At 36.7% G+C, this 18,744-nt stretch overlaps 1 protein-coding gene across 3 annotated transcripts in view; it reads left to right on the forward strand.

Moving 5' to 3' along the window:
• The window catches only part of LOC581963 (myosin light chain kinase, smooth muscle), a 122,745-nt gene that overhangs the window by 16,575 nt on the left and 87,426 nt on the right, over window positions 1-18,744 (forward strand). For all 3 annotated transcript variants that reach the window (XM_030974991.1, XM_030974992.1, XM_030974993.1), the window contains exon 2: window positions 11,731-11,800. In XM_030974991.1, coding sequence (XP_030830851.1) covers window positions 11,731-11,800 — 70 coding nt within the window. The remainder of the gene's footprint in view (window positions 1-11,730; window positions 11,801-18,744) is intronic.

Below are 18,744 nucleotides of genomic sequence, written 5' to 3' on the forward strand. Positions count from 1 at the left end.
TCTTAGAATGCTTTGTGTACCCTGCAATCTTTACCTCAGAAACGTGTGACACTTTGACAAGAATACCCCTTCAGATCATTATGGAAAGTGTTCCTCCTTTTCTTTCTTATTACACCAATGTCCATAATTAAATTACAATAATCCATGGTATTGGATTTAATTCTATTTATTCCAAGCGTAAACATTTCTCGTTATATCCCACATGCATCCCCTATGGATGAGAGGTGAAGAATGGATGGGCTGAGAATGGGGGTAAGATGAAACTAGAGTTCCTCTGAGAGGTCTGAACATACTACCAGTGAACTCCGTACTGGCGGGAGACAATTGCCCTAAGCAAAGCAAAGCCACCGTTGGTCCGATATTAATAGAAAACACGTCAATCCAAAGGGCTTTTTTGTAACATAACGAGTTGAAGATATTGTCCACTGGTATAACTATTACATACAATTCTGCCACTATGTCATATGTCACAAAAGTTACTCCCTGGCTTCTCTGACCCTCTTTTCATGTTCCTTGTTGACGCTTTCTACCCCCCCCCCCCTCTTCTCTCTCTCTCTCTCTCTCTCTCTCTCTCTCCCTATCTCCCATCCTCCATTCTCTTCCTCTATCCCTCTCTCCCTATCTCTCATTCTCCTTTCACACTCTCTCTCTCTCTTTATCTCTCTTCCCCCTCTCTCTCTCTCTCTCACTCTCTCTCTCTCTCTCTCTCTCTGGCTCTCTAGCTGATATACATGTGCGTTTGTAACAATTATTATACAACGAGCACCAATAATATTAAAATACCACTTACACTACTACTGCGACGACGATGACTACTGCAAAATATTATACTTTTACTACTACTACTACTACTAATAATAATGATATTTAACTTTTATATAGCGCTTATTATCTCTAAGCGCTTATTACAAATGTCTCTAAGCGCTTTACAAATATACTACTACTTCTACTACTACTACTACTACTACTACTACTACTACTACTACTACTTCTACTACTACTACTACACTGTACTCCTCCTACTACCACTACTACTTCTACTTCTTCTACCAATACTATACCGCTACTAATACTACTACACGAAAAATCGTGTTTTATAAACGTCATTGTGACAACATCTACATCAAGATACATATATTATTTACACATTTATACAAAAATTGCTGTTATCATCATAATTATAATTTTCTAACCCGAAAATTCAAAGAACATATTCCTGCGCACTATAGAATGGTGACTTTTCGAATCGATCAAACTGTATTGACACTTAAATTAAATTCCAATTTCCAGCTTCGAATTCCATATCAATATCATATCGCATTATTAGCGGTCATAACTCCACAAAAGATAGGCACACAATGTGATCGTAGAATCCATTCAGCTTATCTTCATTCATTGGTTGGTATCGTAATCCCCTGGAGTTCTTCATCCTGTTGTGATGATCGCCCTTGATATCAAGTCTAATTGTGAGAGAACACGCTTTGTCAATTCACTGAATTCTGCCGATAATAATCATGATAATGGGTAAATATTCTACAGGAATTGTCCTTACCAGTGATATAGATTACAGTGTACGGAGTGTCGAAGTCAGTCGAACCAGGGCTTGTTAGTTTATTACAAGCCCTGGTCGAACTCTTGGAATCTCTAAATTTGAGGGGAAAAGCTCTTACATTGCGGTTCCACATAATTACACACCCTCATTGCTAATATATCCTTTACAAAAGGAAAAAGATAATGTATATTGGGGCACTGTCGATCTATATTTTTGTTTAAAAAATCACTTCTATTATCATGATTACTATTATTGCTACTATTACTAATCATATAATGCTACTACTACTACTCCTACTACTAGTACTATTATTTCTACTTCTACTACTACTACTACTATACTACTACTACTACTACTACTACTGTTGCTACTACTACTACTACTACTACTACTACTTCTACTACTACTACTACTAATACTACTTCTACTACTACTACTACTACTACTACTACTTCTACTACTACTACTACAACTATACTACTACTTCTACTATTATAATTTCTTTATTTGGCCTACTGTTATCTCTGTATAAACTTAGGTTATCACTATCATCACAATAAATGTTAATCAATGTCATTTTAATTCCAATTCAAATAAGTAAACATTTGAACTAAATGAATGCTCTCCCTTTCCTGTACATTGTTCCTCTTGAATTCAAAATGGAGGTCACCTTTTCCCCGGGCACCCCCCCCCCCCCCGGCCCTCTTATCTCACCACTAGGTATTTACTGTTTGCTATTTGTACCTCCATATTATTGGAAATAGACAACATGACGCTTTTTTATTATTTGAATTAGATGTGTGTGTATGGCTATCAAGGAGCTGTACATGTTATAACTCCCTGGTTATAATACACTCGCTTTCCGAGACGTATCTCTAAGTCTTGTCTCGAAGTTTAATGTTTAATCGTTCATCATAAATCCATTCTCAAGAAATTGTGCTTCACATAATGAATGTATTTATAATTCAATGTTGCATATAATACCTGTGCTAAGGTACCAGTCATGTACTTAGATGAAGGAGAAGTTGACCCAATTTATAGGATCATTAGGATGTATAATTTATTTGTTAATCTAAATACATTATACGCTTTGCGCCTTGAGCAAAGCTAAATGTTATTGAGCGTGAGAATGAATGAAGTATGACATGTAGTGTGGGGTAATGATCCGTGACACTGTGTAGTCATAGACCAGCTGCGACCTAAAAAAGGAATAATTTTGCAAGGGAAATGGTACCCAGTGAGTCTCAAAATTAGGCACCTAGTATTAGGCACTATGAATATGACGGACAAAGAAAGAGGACAAAATATACAGTTCCTCATTTTACCCTCAACAATTGCTGTGGTAGACAAATGAACATCCCTTCACTGCTATTATGTAAAAATGTGTAGATCAGGTCAATATGCATGTTACACCTGTTCTACACATTTTAACATACCTGAGGAAGGAACTGTATATTTTGTCCTGTTTCTTTGTCCGTCATGCTCATAGTGAGGTAATCTTCGGGAATCACGCATATTTTTTGTGGATCGTGTTTTACCACATATTTACCATGTAGCCTATGACTACGGACCCAAACAATGTCCCTAGCTGCCGCCCAGCAGCCGCGCCTTCCATTGACGTGTATCAAATTAGGCGCCAAATTAGATTGGTTAATCTTTAGCAAATTATCTTTTTACGTATGTGAATATATTTCTATTATTTATTATTTTGCTATTAAAAGTGTCCTATTTCCATCTAAGTCGCACGTGTATACAATGCACTTCTCTGAGCGTCTTCTTACCCGTTGGGTGGTATATGGAAACTAAAACATTTGTTATTCTGGAGAGATAAGTAATCCACTGACAAATTATTTATGAATCGCAAAATGTTAAAGGTAAAGACCAGTTATGGTCATGCGATTGCATTGTGAAAGAAACGTTGTGGAATCGATCAGAAAAAGATGATCATCTAGCATCTAGCATCTGCAAGGTTCTGGAATCATCAAAATGATAAGAAATTTGGCCCATTCTTCGTAAAGTTACACAGAAAGATGTATATGGGACTACCCTATATCTCTCACAGACCATGAGAGAAACAAATTTACCAAATAAATGAATTAGTAGGCGGTTTCCCGGCAAATTTTTTATCATCATGTATTAGTCAAAACATATTCTTTCACATGATTGGTAATGAGAGCTTCCATATCATTTTTTGAAATTGGGACGTTTCCAATACTGGTCTTTACCTTTAAATAAGAAGGGCTTTTTAGTCCTTACCCATATTGTATAGTGGTGTCATTAATTTTAATCAATTATTGTAAATCTCTTTTACCTGAAGATCGTGCGTGAGGTTTGTCAAAGAGAAACCAGGAGGTCTTACTTTTATCAAGGTGTATTTGTAGTAAGCGTCTGTCATGATCGAGGCCTAACGTTTTAGAACACCTGGGTAACACTGAAACTCGTTGTCCAGTCAATTGATGAAGACACGAATTCTTCGGAAACCGACCCTAAGGAACCACTTCTAAATCCTTGGGTTACTTGTAATCACAAATAATAATCCTATTGCTGCTACCAAAGCACGAATATGTCCTAGATTAAACAAAATGAGCACTGTTCCTCTTTAAAACCTTTGGAAGACCAAGGAGTTACCACTTACCATACTTTATGGAAGTCCTAGGCTGATATCACCAATCATGCAATCACGTTGGCAAGAATAGACCGAATCCTAACAAGTGTCCAGGGTTGGAATGTTAATCTGATTACTAAGATCTGCCTTGTCGATACTTTATTTCTCCAACTGTTGAGTTGAGATACATGGCAGATAAAATTAATGATATACATTGAATAAAAGCCTAGTTTGTGTTTTCCCCTTGTAATGCTGGTTGACGTGATTTCGCCATGTTTCTCTTCGATTCAACTGTCAGTTTTGCATACATGCCCCAAAACATGCCAAATATGCAAACTAGGAATAAAAGGCCCATTATCCCTAGAATGTCCCAATAATTATCAAGACCTCAGACAATTACAGAAACCATATTTGTGTATTTCTATGATGATTTTCCTTTTAAGAAGAAATTGTAAGAAGGTTAATGACTCGTATGCATCTGCCTAACAACAATTATGTCAACGATTTTAAATCCAGGGTTTAATTATTTAATTTCCGCTACAGGTGACCCTTTTCCTTTCATAATTGATAATGAAATGGATAGTTGAGTTATGTTGCAGAGGGCGCTACACAAAAAAAAATTGTTTGATAATGAAATACTGAATGTCATATTTGAAAGAACATATATTTAGGTTCAGAGACAGCTGAAATATCCATAAATATAACGATTTCTGATAATTGTGGTGCCCTACAAAATATATTCGATGATTTGAACCAGCCGTTGAAAAAACAAGATAGCGCCTATACGTTTTATTCCAGCTAATGCCGATGTTGGTCTTTTGTTGACTTGTTAGTGTTGGTTATAATACGCACAACCAGCCGACCAGTGTGTTGTTATTATTAATTAGATAATGAATTAACGGCCACCGTATTTTTTTTTTTAAAGCGGAGCTGAACTGGTATGATCGTATTGGCTAAATTTAACACATTTTGGGGTCTAACATTACCTCCAAAGCAATTTTGGGTCCCATAAGAGAAATGTCATAAATAAGAATAAGAGCAATTACCACGCACTTTGAAGGCATTCGCGGTCTGAAACAAGAACTCAATTATCCCTATGAAAGATGTGAATATGAATAAGCAAATCGGAAATTTCATAAGGAACTCGCTGGATTCAACATACGATTAGAAATCTCCCTGATTAAAAGTAGATATTCTGTGCTTGATATGATCATAGTATGACTGACGTAAACGATTACATGTAGGTGTCTCGAAGGAGTAATATCTTTGAAGTCAAACGGTCTTGTTCTTGACTTTTGCACTATGTTTCTTAACTATGTCTCACCCCCTGACTATATCAAAATCTTGTATTCTTTGCATGGTGCAGGTAACTGTTCCTTAGAGAGTGTGGCACCAAGGACAGACAGGACTTGAACCTCTTTGTCAGCCTTGACCGAATCATGTCTTCTTTCTTTTGTTTTTCTGCTCCTTTGTTCATCTTTTTTTCCTCTCTCTCTCTTTTCTTCTATATTATCCTCTCAACCCGATCTTCAACGTGTTTAAATGATTGTTTATTAATTTGCATATTAAAGAGACATGTTCATAAAGCTTACATAGTGGTATCTTCGTAAGCGAAATCTGAATATTTACAATTGTGATTAAAGAAATAGATACGGGATCACTTGAATTTCAAGAGAAACAAAAGCCCCCAACCATGCCAACAATTACTTATCTTGATTTTAATATTGATCTCCTGATAATCCTACATTTTAGAATTCTCAGAGATATTGCCCTGATACATTAAACTAGCGATTGCTTAATAACTGGACTCTTGCTCACATCTTCATTTGAAGATGCAAATCGAGGTCTAGAAAATGAAAATAAAGGTTTTTGCCTGTTTTCAAATATTATTCAATGAAAATGTCACTATGATGGATTACTAAACATGCAATTATATTTACCTTTGAATAGTTCTCCTTGATGTTATGTTCTCTGGATTCAAGAGAACAACTTGCTGACTAAATTTAGATCTGTCTGTCTGCTCAAATGTTTGTTCAAATCGATACATGTGACTGAAGAAGCGCGGACTGCGTCAAAATAAAACATTATTTGTATATGAATAAGCAGAGCAAAAAACCTTGGCTTGTTAGTTCAGACTCGTTTATCAATATTTATCGTCACACTCTAACATCGTGCTACCGATGTTCAAAATTAATGGACCTTAAAAAAGCGAGACATTCTGTGAACCGTGCATGCGTGGAGTAGAAATCAAAGATTCAAAAACGATAAAAGGTTACTATACTATTTCTTCCTAGATTCCCAGATATAATTATTCACTACGTGACGCTTGATGTGGTATTGATGACGTCATTGAGTAATCAGAGTTGACTTTGAGAATACAGCGAACAATAAATTTGGAAGGGCATCTTACAAGAAGGAGTAAACTGTGGGAATGTAAGGGAATTAAAACTGATGGATTAATACAAATATCTTTGTGAATTGTGTATGTAATTCACGTATTCGTGTTTTCGTTGTCTTTTATCTGTTGTATGAGCACCACACGCTTCCAGATAATGACAAACTGACCAGCATGTTGTGCATTTCCCCCACCCATCTGCCAATCAACTTAAAGAGAAGGGAGAAAGAGAGATAGAGATGGACATGTAGATGGATATAATAATTCAGAGATAGAGCTACAGCGATAGAGAGAGAGAGAGAGAGAGAGAAAGAGAAAGAGAGAGAGAGAGAGAGAGAGAGAGAGACATAGCGAGACAGAGACAGAAACAGAGAGAGAGACAGACAGAGAGAGACAGAAAGACAGAAAGAGGGGTAAAAATCCCCTGAAAACCCTAATCCCCTTTTTCTCATTTTGATCAAATTTGTCAAACCTGTGCCCCCCCCCCCCCCCCCGCCCGATCTTTTTTGTACAACTGAACTCACGTTACACCATAGTGTCACCAATTTTCCGTCGATAACCATTCAGCAGAATATTTTAATTCATATTTGAGCTCGGAGAAAGAAAACAATGAAGCTGTCAATATCAGTCGTTATATGTAATGAGGTGGGACATACCACCGGATAAATTGATAATGCTCTCGCGCAATTTCAATTTTCAACCGGTAAATTAATTCTCGAGTGGGTCATTGAACAGTTTAATGGGCTATTATATTCCTTTTTATATGATACTTTACTGGAATCACAACAAACTTTTTAAAAATCTTGATTTTTCATTAAGTTGGTGATTCTACCAAGGTTTATTTTGAAGGGAGTCTTTTATTCATCTTTGTTCAGAAACAAGTTGTCGATTGGCTTTGACTTTTCATTTAACACACAAAAACCGAAATGTAATTTAATTTGCTTGATATAATAACTCAGGATTTGCTTAGAAACTGAGGATCATATCACATTTGCAGGGCCGAAGCATGGTCTTTTGAACACTTAAAATTAGTTTTGTTGCTAGACACCAACATGTTGGAGCAAAAAAATAATATCACCATTCACAAAATGTGAATTGAACTTCGAAGATTGAACACCAAAAGATTGCTGTATAGTCCTAGAAGCTTTGTGACGCATATGATAATGCCGTTTACCTTGACAATTCTATTGGGTGCTGTTTAATCTGTATGCTCCGTCTCCTGCAAGTGATAAATTGTAGTTAATATAAATATGCCCTTTGCATTCGGTACATCTGTTTCTAAGTAACATCCAACATAAAATATGACCAGATAAAAATAAACGTGGCATGTTAAATTCACATCGAATTAATTTCAGACATTCATCGTAAATAGTTTTGCTTTTCCGTATCATCGTTAAAATACACTTCCTCTTCTTCTACCTCTCACTCTCCTCTTCTACCTTCTTTTTCTTTTGTTTCCTTCTTCCTCTCTTCCTTCTTTTTCTTCTTCTTATTTTCCTCTTCCCCATCCTCCTCATTCTTCTTCTTATTATTATTATTTTTCTTCTCCTTCCGCTTCTTCGTCTTCTTCTTGTTATCCTTTATTTTGTTTTCCCTCTTCTTTTGCTCTACCCTTATTTATCCCTTTTCCTGACATCCATGAATTGTTCTCTCTCCTGGGAGCAAATATTCAACCCAAATCATTCCAGTGGCCCTCTTACTTTTACAATAAAAATAAAGCATTTTAGTCCACCCTGTCATGATTGGTGAACATTTGAACTTTCCTGCAATCATTAAATCTTTCTGGGTCATTTGATTGAGATAGATGATCAATTAGATCAGGTCAGTAAGGTACACGAGATAATCACCGCCACTGTTTACACTAATGCATCATTAACATGCCATTATATGGGGGTGATTTCACACTTGGAACTTCTTCATATTCTATTTGACTCCCATGCATGTGTGAACGCATTTCTTTTTCTGCAAAACACGGAATAATATGTAACAAAACTATATACAACTTCTTGTTTATATTACCATGGTTTCTTATAATCATTTATGGATTTATAGAATGTCATAATTAATGTGAATGGGATGAATACGGTGCAAAGATGAGGATATGTTTGGTGAAAGGGACCATAAAGGGTATATCCCCTCACTGTAATGAGACATCTCTCAGATAGGTAGCCCTGACCTTCTGACCCCGGTGTGAGAGTGAACTTTCAGCCAATAGGAAGTGGTGAACCGTTCGTGGAATAAGTTCATCGGGATATGTGATAGATATGTCTGGATTTCCCCTGCTTAGCATGACGTCACCATCATCGGCACTTTTTTTGGGGGGGGGGGGGGGGGAGGGGGGTTATCATTAGGTGCTTTATAAAATTATTGTAGTTATCATTATTGTTATTATCATCTTCATCAACACTCGCCCAGATCACCATCATCACCAACTCCGCTTGCATTTTTTTTCTATCTGTACTTTTTTACTTTTTATGTAAATTGTACGTAATTTGTCTTGTTTTTTGTTGTTGTTGTGTTATTTTTTTTTAAATACCTGCAATGTAATATGATTGTATAAGATCAACTTAAGAGTGTAAAGGAGCTGGTGGTTATGTTTTGTATGCCCCCTCCATCAGTTCCAAGTAAAAGTACAGGCGAATAAATATGAGATATTACAAAAATCATCACCATGAACAATTTAAGTGTTTAGAGTACTAGCACTGAATGGTCATTCCAAGGATTATAATTACACTTTCTTGATTGGACACTATTCACATGTCGGTCCCACATACTTATTTAATCGTTAGTCTTAGTACGTGCGACCTTTCACTTTTCGTCCACCTTTCACTTTTCGTCCACCTTTTCTCCCAAATTGAAATCTTCATTGACCCTCCCTGTTGATGTATGAAGACCTTAGCATTCCATTGGAACCTGGATTGTGCAAGGTCAAGAGAAAGTGTAACCTTCTTCACTCAATTAGCCCTGCTACATCATCGTATGTGATCACGTTTCACATTTTACCATCAATTTCGAAATGGATTTTGATGTGAAACATCGCTCACAGATCTACATTTTGTCACACGTTCGGTTTCGTCTAATATTGATTTAATAACTCACGGTAGTTTCTTTAACTTTACTTTAACATATTGAGTACACTGTTATTTCTGTATACCATAGAAAGACAAAGCGATCAAACAACATTTATATTGAATGGGGAGAGGGCGTATACCATGTAAAATATTTACCGATTCCGCCATTTTACAATATTTGTCGAAAAATACAAACACAAGTTATCAAGGGCCTCGGTGATCATTGAATAGAGGGGACGGACTACATTTAAAGATCTAAGATCTTTGAAGGTTAAAGTTCTTTTGCTATTTGTTATACTCATAGGGAAGCCCAACATTATTATAATAATTGCTATCATTATTTATTATTACAGAAAGTATGCTACCGCCTCGTTGATATACAAATGTTGAACTCAGTCAGGAAATCGAAAAACATCGAGTTAAGGAACGTTATAAAAATAGTATATTATGTGTACAGAAAATCATCAGATGCCCTTTAATTTGTTTTCATTAAAGACGATATATGGTTCATCTAACCATGGACTTACATGTAATTATGATCAAACAACCTTCTGCCAATGGATTAAGATTAAGATTAAATTCAAGGATCAAACCTTTAAGGGCTTGTTGGGTTTACAATTGCGAGACAGACTCAGACAATAGACCCGATATATTTTTCTCACAGCGCTCAGGATTCAACGTGCTGTGTTACGATAGGATTTGATTACATTGTTATTTTGCTACGATAGCAAATATATGACTAATATTAGATTTATGTCTACATGGGTTGTAGTTCATACACCATTTCCTCATCTGCACATTGTCATTGGCCTCGACAGGATATTATTTTTTTTAAAGATCAAAAGATGTTTATTTTTCTTCAACGTTCGGATAATTTACTATTATGACAGTCACAAGGAAGCGTTTGGTGTATTGTATAGTAAGATAAAGGAAGATTGCGTGCAATAGTACATTTGATGGGTCGGCCAAAATGAATTTAAAACCTGAAACCTGGGGATGGTTAATTGTCAGATTGTTAGGCGGGAATCATCGACACGAAATAAAAAGAAGAAGAAGAAGAAGAAGAGAGAGAGAGAGAGAGAGAGAGAGAGGGGTAGTTTGCAGGTACAAATCAGTCTTTTAATCGTAACGGTGTTTGCACTATGAGGCTACAATATGCTCGGTACTTTAGCCGCGCCACACCCAGGAACTGACATATCTAGGCTCTGATCAAGGCATTACGAGTTGTGTTAATGTGTTAAATTGGAGTCTGTGCTTGCAGACTGTGGGGATGGGATGTTGACACGCTAATGATTATCACCTTTTATGAGGTATTATCTTCCTTTCTGTGTAACCAGATGTAAACATGTAATAGTATCTCGAACTAACGTTGTTATCTTATTATTGTCAATGATGGATCGTAGCATCAGGGGACTTTCGAGCAATACGATTTTCATGAAATGTATTATGATGAAACTGGTAAATCATAGTGTACATAAGCAGGTGAAATAGCACGGGGTACATTGATTTTAAAGAAGACACCTGTTGAGCCCGTGAGCAAATATAGCTGAAACTCTCACAATAACCCATGCTATCTAAGAATAAAAGGTCCAGTCCCTCTGTACATACAATGCATTGATGAGTTGAGAAGTAGATTGTTTAGATAGACTCTGCTACATTTCTTCCCTTTTATCGATTATTTGATACATTTAGTGCTACCAGCGAACGATATCTCAATACATACCACTCCTTGCATAATGTCGTCTGTATATTCATGCGTATAACAATGGCTATTCACAGATACCATATTCTTTATCTTTCGACATTTACGACCCATCCAAACTAACATTCATCTGATAAAAATTATCACCTCTACCCTCGAATGATAAGAAAAAGGATAGGGGAGAAGAGGAATAGGAGAAACAGAGAGAGAGAGATTTACCTAGTATTGATTGAACCCACGCCACCTTTTTATGACTGTATTAAGGTTTATTTGCACAAATATTGAATACATCATTAAAATAAAATCATACTGCAATTTAATAGCAATTTATTCACATCATGATGTAGACCTGTACTCCGTGCTTGGTGTTTATTTCTGAACCCTTGTTTTTCATTTGTGTTACAGGAATGTCCTTTGAAGTGAAGAAGAATGAGAAAGCAGAAGATTACTATATCGTGAAGGAAGAACTTGGCAAGTAAGTGCAATTTAACAATGGTTTTCCTTCCTTCGTTTGTTGCGCTTTCTCTTTTCCCTTTTCTTTCTATTTCTCCCCCCCCCCCCATCTTTTCTCTCTCCCTCTTTCCCGTCTTTATCCACATGCTCTCCCATATACCCCATCTGTCTGCCTAACACCGCCCCCCCCTCCTTTCTCATTTCCCTCTCCATTACGTCCACCTTGAGAAGCCTCATCAGCATCATACTGTTTTCTCCTGATGGCGCTGCAATTATTATCACCACATTAATTGTCAGGTATGTACTCCTGGATGGGGAGTGACCTGTCTTACCATGGACCTAAGGGTGTTAAAGTCGGGCTTGGATTCGAATCCTCAACTCTTGGATTGAGAGTCAAGTGAAAGAAGCACCATACCACGATAACGATCTTTCGCCCACCTGTCCCTTCCCCCTTGTTAGCATCTGTCCCCCTCTCTCTCTCTCTCTCACACACACACACACACACACACACACACACACACACATTCTCTCTCTCTCTCTCTCTCTCTCTCTCTCTCTCTCTCTATCTATCTATCTATCTCTCTCCACTTCTCCCTATACCCGCTTTTGTCTCTGCTCCATGCCTCCGGATATAATCTATACTTGTCTTATGATTCTATTCATCTATTCTAAGTTCTGTCAGTCAATGTTCCAGCTTTATACACAATACACAATAAACACATGATAACAGAGCGGTTAAGGGTATCAATTATCAAGCATTGATTTAATGTCTTGATGGAACAAAAGGAATTCCTCGGACGATAGATGTGCAAAATACGAGCCGATATTGACAATAACATTTATTTTTTCATGATCTATATTGTAATAGAATTTGAAATCCCACCCCATCATATATAACCCCGTATTAAACTGGTATATATATATTTGGTCATAGCCCTACAGGTATATCATATAGGATACATCGGTTTAGAAATCTGTTTTTATAATGTTATAGTTTATGTGTTTGTAGGAATCAGGAAATATGTGCACTATTTGAACTTATTTACTGATTACGAAACCAATTCCAAATACATGGACTTCTGCAAACTTGCATTATTTTGTAAAGAAGAAATTGCTCCTATTACACATGTTACGTGTACTTTTTAAATATTTAAACAGTACATATATTGTGTCCATTAGGTTGATAATCTACTGATTTAATTTATTTAAAAGTGTTACTCAATCTCAATATTCAAAGGTTACTACATGTTCATATGAGAGTTCCTAAAATGTTATTGTTGAAGATATGCGATTAACAATATATTTACATGATGAGAAGGGCATGCAGTCAGCAAACAATTACGGAGTGGCATTCATTCAAAAATTCTTCCTAAAAATGAATATGAAACCAAGCTCGCATTCCACTTTAATTTCCTCCTAGTTCCCTAAAGATTTGTAATAAGGAAGGATTACAATAGTTTCACTTGATCACGCTTGTGTGTTCGCTTGGACCACTCGGTTTTGCTTCGACTCTAACAAAGTCTTTCGACCCTACCTTCATTACTACCACTCTCCTTTGTAATTCGGGGCTAATCCGATCCTTTAGGAATCCTCTTTTAAAGATTGGCACTAAAGACCATATCGATCTTCGATATGTCAATTACTGGACGGTTTGTGTTGAATAGGAGGACGTATGAGGTCTGATGGTGCCGTATATATAGGGAAGATGGGCGAAGATAATCATATACCCCCTAAGAGTTACGCGGCCATGAATAAATCGAAATAAAGTGGATCAGTTTATTCCTATCATTACTACACATTGACGACTTTGACTTCCTAAAACTTTTGTCCTGTGAAGTTGACTGTTACGGGAGATTTCTGAGAGGATTAGAAACAGTTGATGAGGGACATTATACCTTACATGAAGTAAACACTAATTGCCCAATGTTACTGTAATCTAATAATTATGTGTCCGACCTTCTCTGGACAAGCGGCCCCCTTACATGAATCGGGTAATTTTCTGCCAATTTTGCATCGACCATTTTATAATTTGATGACAAGATAGAGTAGGCCTATCGTGATTTGCAACATGGGCATTAAATCGATTTAATATGTGATTGATATTGGGAAAGTAGAATATTATCAAAATGCATTTCCCTCCTAACGAACCTTCTGGAGAAAAGAAAAATCTCATGTAGAATTTTAAAAATCCTGGTAAAGTTCATTTGAATTCTAAACGTGATGTTTTATATGTGATTTGGGGCGATGTTTTCATGGATGTTTTCCAATAAAACATAGATTTGTTTAGGTCCTACGAATGTATTTTGTTTAAACTAAAATAAGGCACATGGGGACTTGTTTCTTGATCTACGTTCCATGGTCCTCAAATTACAAATATCCCATCCCCTTGTAAATTATACAATGCACGTCGTCAGTAACAAACAAAATGGCGCCATTCAACATGTTTAAAATATTTCACACTCTCTATAAACAGGAGGCAAGAGCAAATACTTATTGTCAATCGTCTTAAAGTGAGCAAGAAATGCTCGGGGTCATTGAGCTAAACACACACCGCCTTCAAATGTCAGTAGAATAAGAAAAAGAAACCATTTGTAGCAAATCTAGCCCCAATTATCTATTGTAATTCGTGTTATAAGGGGTTTATTAGTAATGCATAAGCAATCCATCCTCGACCAGGTATGTTAAGGCTTGTTTCTTTTAATCGTAATGTTCATGAAAACATAAAGCTCATACCATCTTGGACCTAGATTATTCAGTAAGATACCGCAAGAATGTTACGAGTTCATCAAAAGGATATCTTTTCGTGCTTATCTCATTGTAATGTATCACTGGATACGAATACATCTTGGTCACAGGTTAGTTTCAACAAACGATAGCAGTCAAACATTCCTTGCATTTGTTTTCCTCTTGCGATTGTATTGTACATGAGTCTCAAGAAAATGAATAGAAGATTGATTGCATAAGTGCACAAGTAAGGGTGATCAACAATCAATCGATTGAAAATGAGTCGATATTACGAAAATATAACTATGACCATGACCTCAGCACCATAGAATGACTACAGAATATCATAAGGAGAAGGATTTTCAAAAGAAGAAGGAAAGAAACAAACATTTAATTATATATTAATATTATAGTAAACGATATTAATTTCAATGAAAATTATATGAAAGTTTTCAAATCTGTAAGAGATATTTGAACAAGTTGTGTCTGGCACTGATTGCTTTCGTTGCTGCACACGTTTTGTATGTTGTTTATGTACATTGCATCTGTAAATTGTATGTTGGATATAGAGATTCATTCGAATAAGTCATTGCAAAGGCCTAATTCGTGGATCACTAAAAGATTTCCCCCCTTCTTTTCCCGTTCTCATTTCAATACGTTCAATTGGATTCACACTCTGACTCAGTATGACCCCTTCCGTATCTATTTGTCATTTACGTAACAGTACGTCGACCCTTTATTTTTTATGGTTTCACCTGCTATGAATGGAAATACAATGTAGTACGATTCACTTCACGGATCTGATTTTTTAAATACTTAAATCCGGTGGTCAAACATATAGCACTTTGTTGTCTTGAAGAATAGATGAAAATGAAACAATCCACTCTGTAAGGATATTGAATCCATCAGTTTCAGTTTGTTTTAAGTAACAGCATTCGTGCATACGTAAGATGCATGCATACATGTAATTGCATATTCACTAATGGAGAAGAGAAATTATTCATTGAGTTTAATGAATCGTATGGAATTGCTTTGGCATGTAGTTTACTGAACTTTGCGACCCGTAGGCTAATTAACATCCAGTTTACCTTGAAGAAAAAAGTGATAGCTTATTATCAAATGCTGCCTTTGCTAATTAAAGAGAAAGTAGTGTTTCCTTTGCTGAAAAAGTAGTGAATTGTTGATTTAGTCATTTTAAACTTCATCATCTCAGATTAAAATATCACTGTAATGATGTAGTTCAAACCCAAAATTGGTAAGTTATTGTGACCCCCATATTTTTAGGAAAAGAGGACAAATGAATCCATGTGGTTTTAAAACTCAAGGTGGTAGTCAACTTATTTAAACCCAACCCCACATTAATGATAAGTATGTGTGATGATAGAGGAGAGAAAATGAGTGTCAATCAATGCTAATCAATTGAACACGGAGGGAAAGGTCATAGAATGAGATATAACGAGATGGGGGAGATTGAAAGAAAATATTACAAATTCAAAGACTAGCTGCGATTGAGTCTCTAAAATGAGCATATCTAATATAGGACAGAGTGGGCATACGCCCCTCCCTCCCTTAAATTCCCCCAAAATGCCCCACTGCGTCCACATGATACAAGATGCAGCCCCACCCACCCCTGTTTACCATCTCATTGGATACGCCACTGTCTTATGCTAAATAGAACCAAACTTAACATTATAATGTATAGTATGAAGACATGTCTCGTTGTAATTCTCACTTTATATGTCACTGCTCAAACTGATAATAACAAAAGTACAATTTCAAATCCAATTTCCGATCGATGATGGCGACATGATGGGGTGAAATTGTCCTCCTAACTCCGTTGTTTCTATAGGTTGATAAACACATTTCCGAATTCATGTGATTGAATAATGTTATATCCGTTCGACCTTGTAATAGGTAATTTGCTATTAATATATTTAAAAGTGATTTTCCCTCCATCTTCCCTCAATGTACTTTGCCATTTCCGATATACCCGTAAAGCCATTACTAACTTTGTTTTGTTCATATATTTTGGCATAGGCCTATCTTTGAGCACACGTCCTTCCTTGTCTTTGTGATACCAATCTTCGTGGCCATTATCAAAACTAACAATCAATCGTTACATGATAAACAGAAACCTCAGGGTTTTTATGTCATCGTCATATTATTTCCCCACATCTTCTCGGTCAATTTCACTTCCCCGTTTATTCTTTCGTCGATTTACGTCTCAGTGTGTATTTTATTTCCCCGATAAACGTGTACTTTTGAAGGATCCAGTATAAACATCCATGTGCGTCTGATGAAAGTAATACCTAGGCTACACTTATATTGCGCACGTATCCATCTCATGAATGCTCAAGGCGCCTACATTAGTACAAGTAGTATTATTGCCCTGGCTTTAGCCCAGCTGCCTCCACACCTGGGTGGAGAGTGGCAAATGTAGATCAACGTCTTGCCAAATTACATTAATGCCGCAGCGGGACTCGAACCGCGAACCATGCAATTCACAGACCGGTGACGTATCCACTAGCCCAAGACACCCTAAACCATGGTGTAGATAAACATGATACAAATGGAAATGGAAGATGCATCTGTGGAGAAGGGGGGAGATGGGGAAGGGGTGGAGTGGATCAAGACGGTCTCCAAAGCCACTGGAGGAGTAGTAAATAGATGAGATGAGATGACGACGAAGAATCAAAGAGAAGACGGGAATTAGATTGAAAAAGGAAACTGAATGATTGAATGACGAAGAAAACTACAGAAAAGGCCAAAATACATACAGTGTATGCAATGAGAGAGAAAAAAAGAAACATACAAATGCATGGTAATTGTACAATGATACACTGATATAGAAATATGAAAATAGAAAGCATGGTACGAGAGCAATGAAGACAAATACGGGAGAGAGGGGGAGGGAGAGGGGTAAAGATAGATAGAGAAATATAGAGAGAGTTATAGAGAGAAAGAGAGAGAAAGGGAAGGAGGAGAGAAAAAGAAAAAGATTAAGCAGAGATTTGAAATAAAAACCTGTTTAAATCTAAATGTCAAGTACCACTTCCAAGCGCCTCTCTCTCTATGAGTCTAACGGTGTACTAATTGAAATATACTTTCTCGCCCACCTTCTTTGCAGTCACGTTAACATGAGCAAAACATAAACAAGCTCTAGATTCTCATTAAACAGTAATTACATTGATATGTATTCACAGCATGTTTATTGTTGGGGGAGGCAGGGGAGTATGGGCTTAGCCATCATAATTATTATCATTTTGATGAACGTTTATGGTCATGATGGAAACAAAAACCCGCAATTATGATTATATATGTTTTCACTATTTACGAGTAGGCCTATCCATGCAATGTGTTAGTTATGTAATAAATTGATCAAGAGAGGGCAGTCTTAAAGGTAAATAACTAAAAACAGACAAAGATAATTTCCAAATCAGTCCAACCACGGACCTAACATGGTCTAACTGAGCTTGGGCAGTAGATTAATTGAATCATTTATCAAGGCAAAGATTGGAGTAAATTACGTAAACCGAAAGCCTTCAAATTAAGTTCTACTTGTAATTACATGACGCGACACTATCTTTTACACTATATAAATATAATAATGTGTATGTTGTTTTGAACTTTTTAAATAAATCTATAGATATTTATCACGCATGTGTCTAGAAGATGATTCATAATTTTGTGTGTAATATGGAAAAATGATTAGTATTGTAAACAAAATATTCTACTTTCCTGGTAATAAATCCACCAAATGATAAGCCGGTCGGCAAGAGAGAAAGAAAGAGAGAGAGAGGGGGGGGGGGGGGGGGGGAGGGGGGGGGGGGGAAGAAGGAGAGAGAGAGAGAGAGAGAGAGAGAGAGAGAGAGAGAGAGAGAGAGAGAGAGAGAGAGAGAGAGAGAGAGAGACAGAGAGGGGAGAGATATAGAGAGAGGGGAGAGATATAGAGAGAGAGAGAGAGAGAGAGAGAGGGGAGAGATATAGAGAGAGGGAGAGAGAGAGAGAAAGAGACAGAGAGAGAAAGATAGAGAGAGATTGTCCTGCTTAGATAGAAGCATGGCGCAACGTTGACCGTAACTATGTATTGAAATCAGACGACTGCATTCGACATAAACATACCAAGATTGCACACATGATGAGAAATAAATCACAGCTACTATGTGCCAATTGCTATTTTCTTTCCTTCAATTTACACTCAAGTTTTTATGGTTCTTGCTGCTAGTCTGTCTTGAAGTTCCC

This window comes from Strongylocentrotus purpuratus, unplaced genomic scaffold (genome assembly GCF_000002235.5).
Source record: "Strongylocentrotus purpuratus isolate Spur 01 unplaced genomic scaffold, Spur_5.0 spur5_scaffold_7, whole genome shotgun sequence".
Classification (NCBI taxonomy): Eukaryota; Metazoa; Echinodermata; class Echinoidea; order Camarodonta; family Strongylocentrotidae; genus Strongylocentrotus; species Strongylocentrotus purpuratus.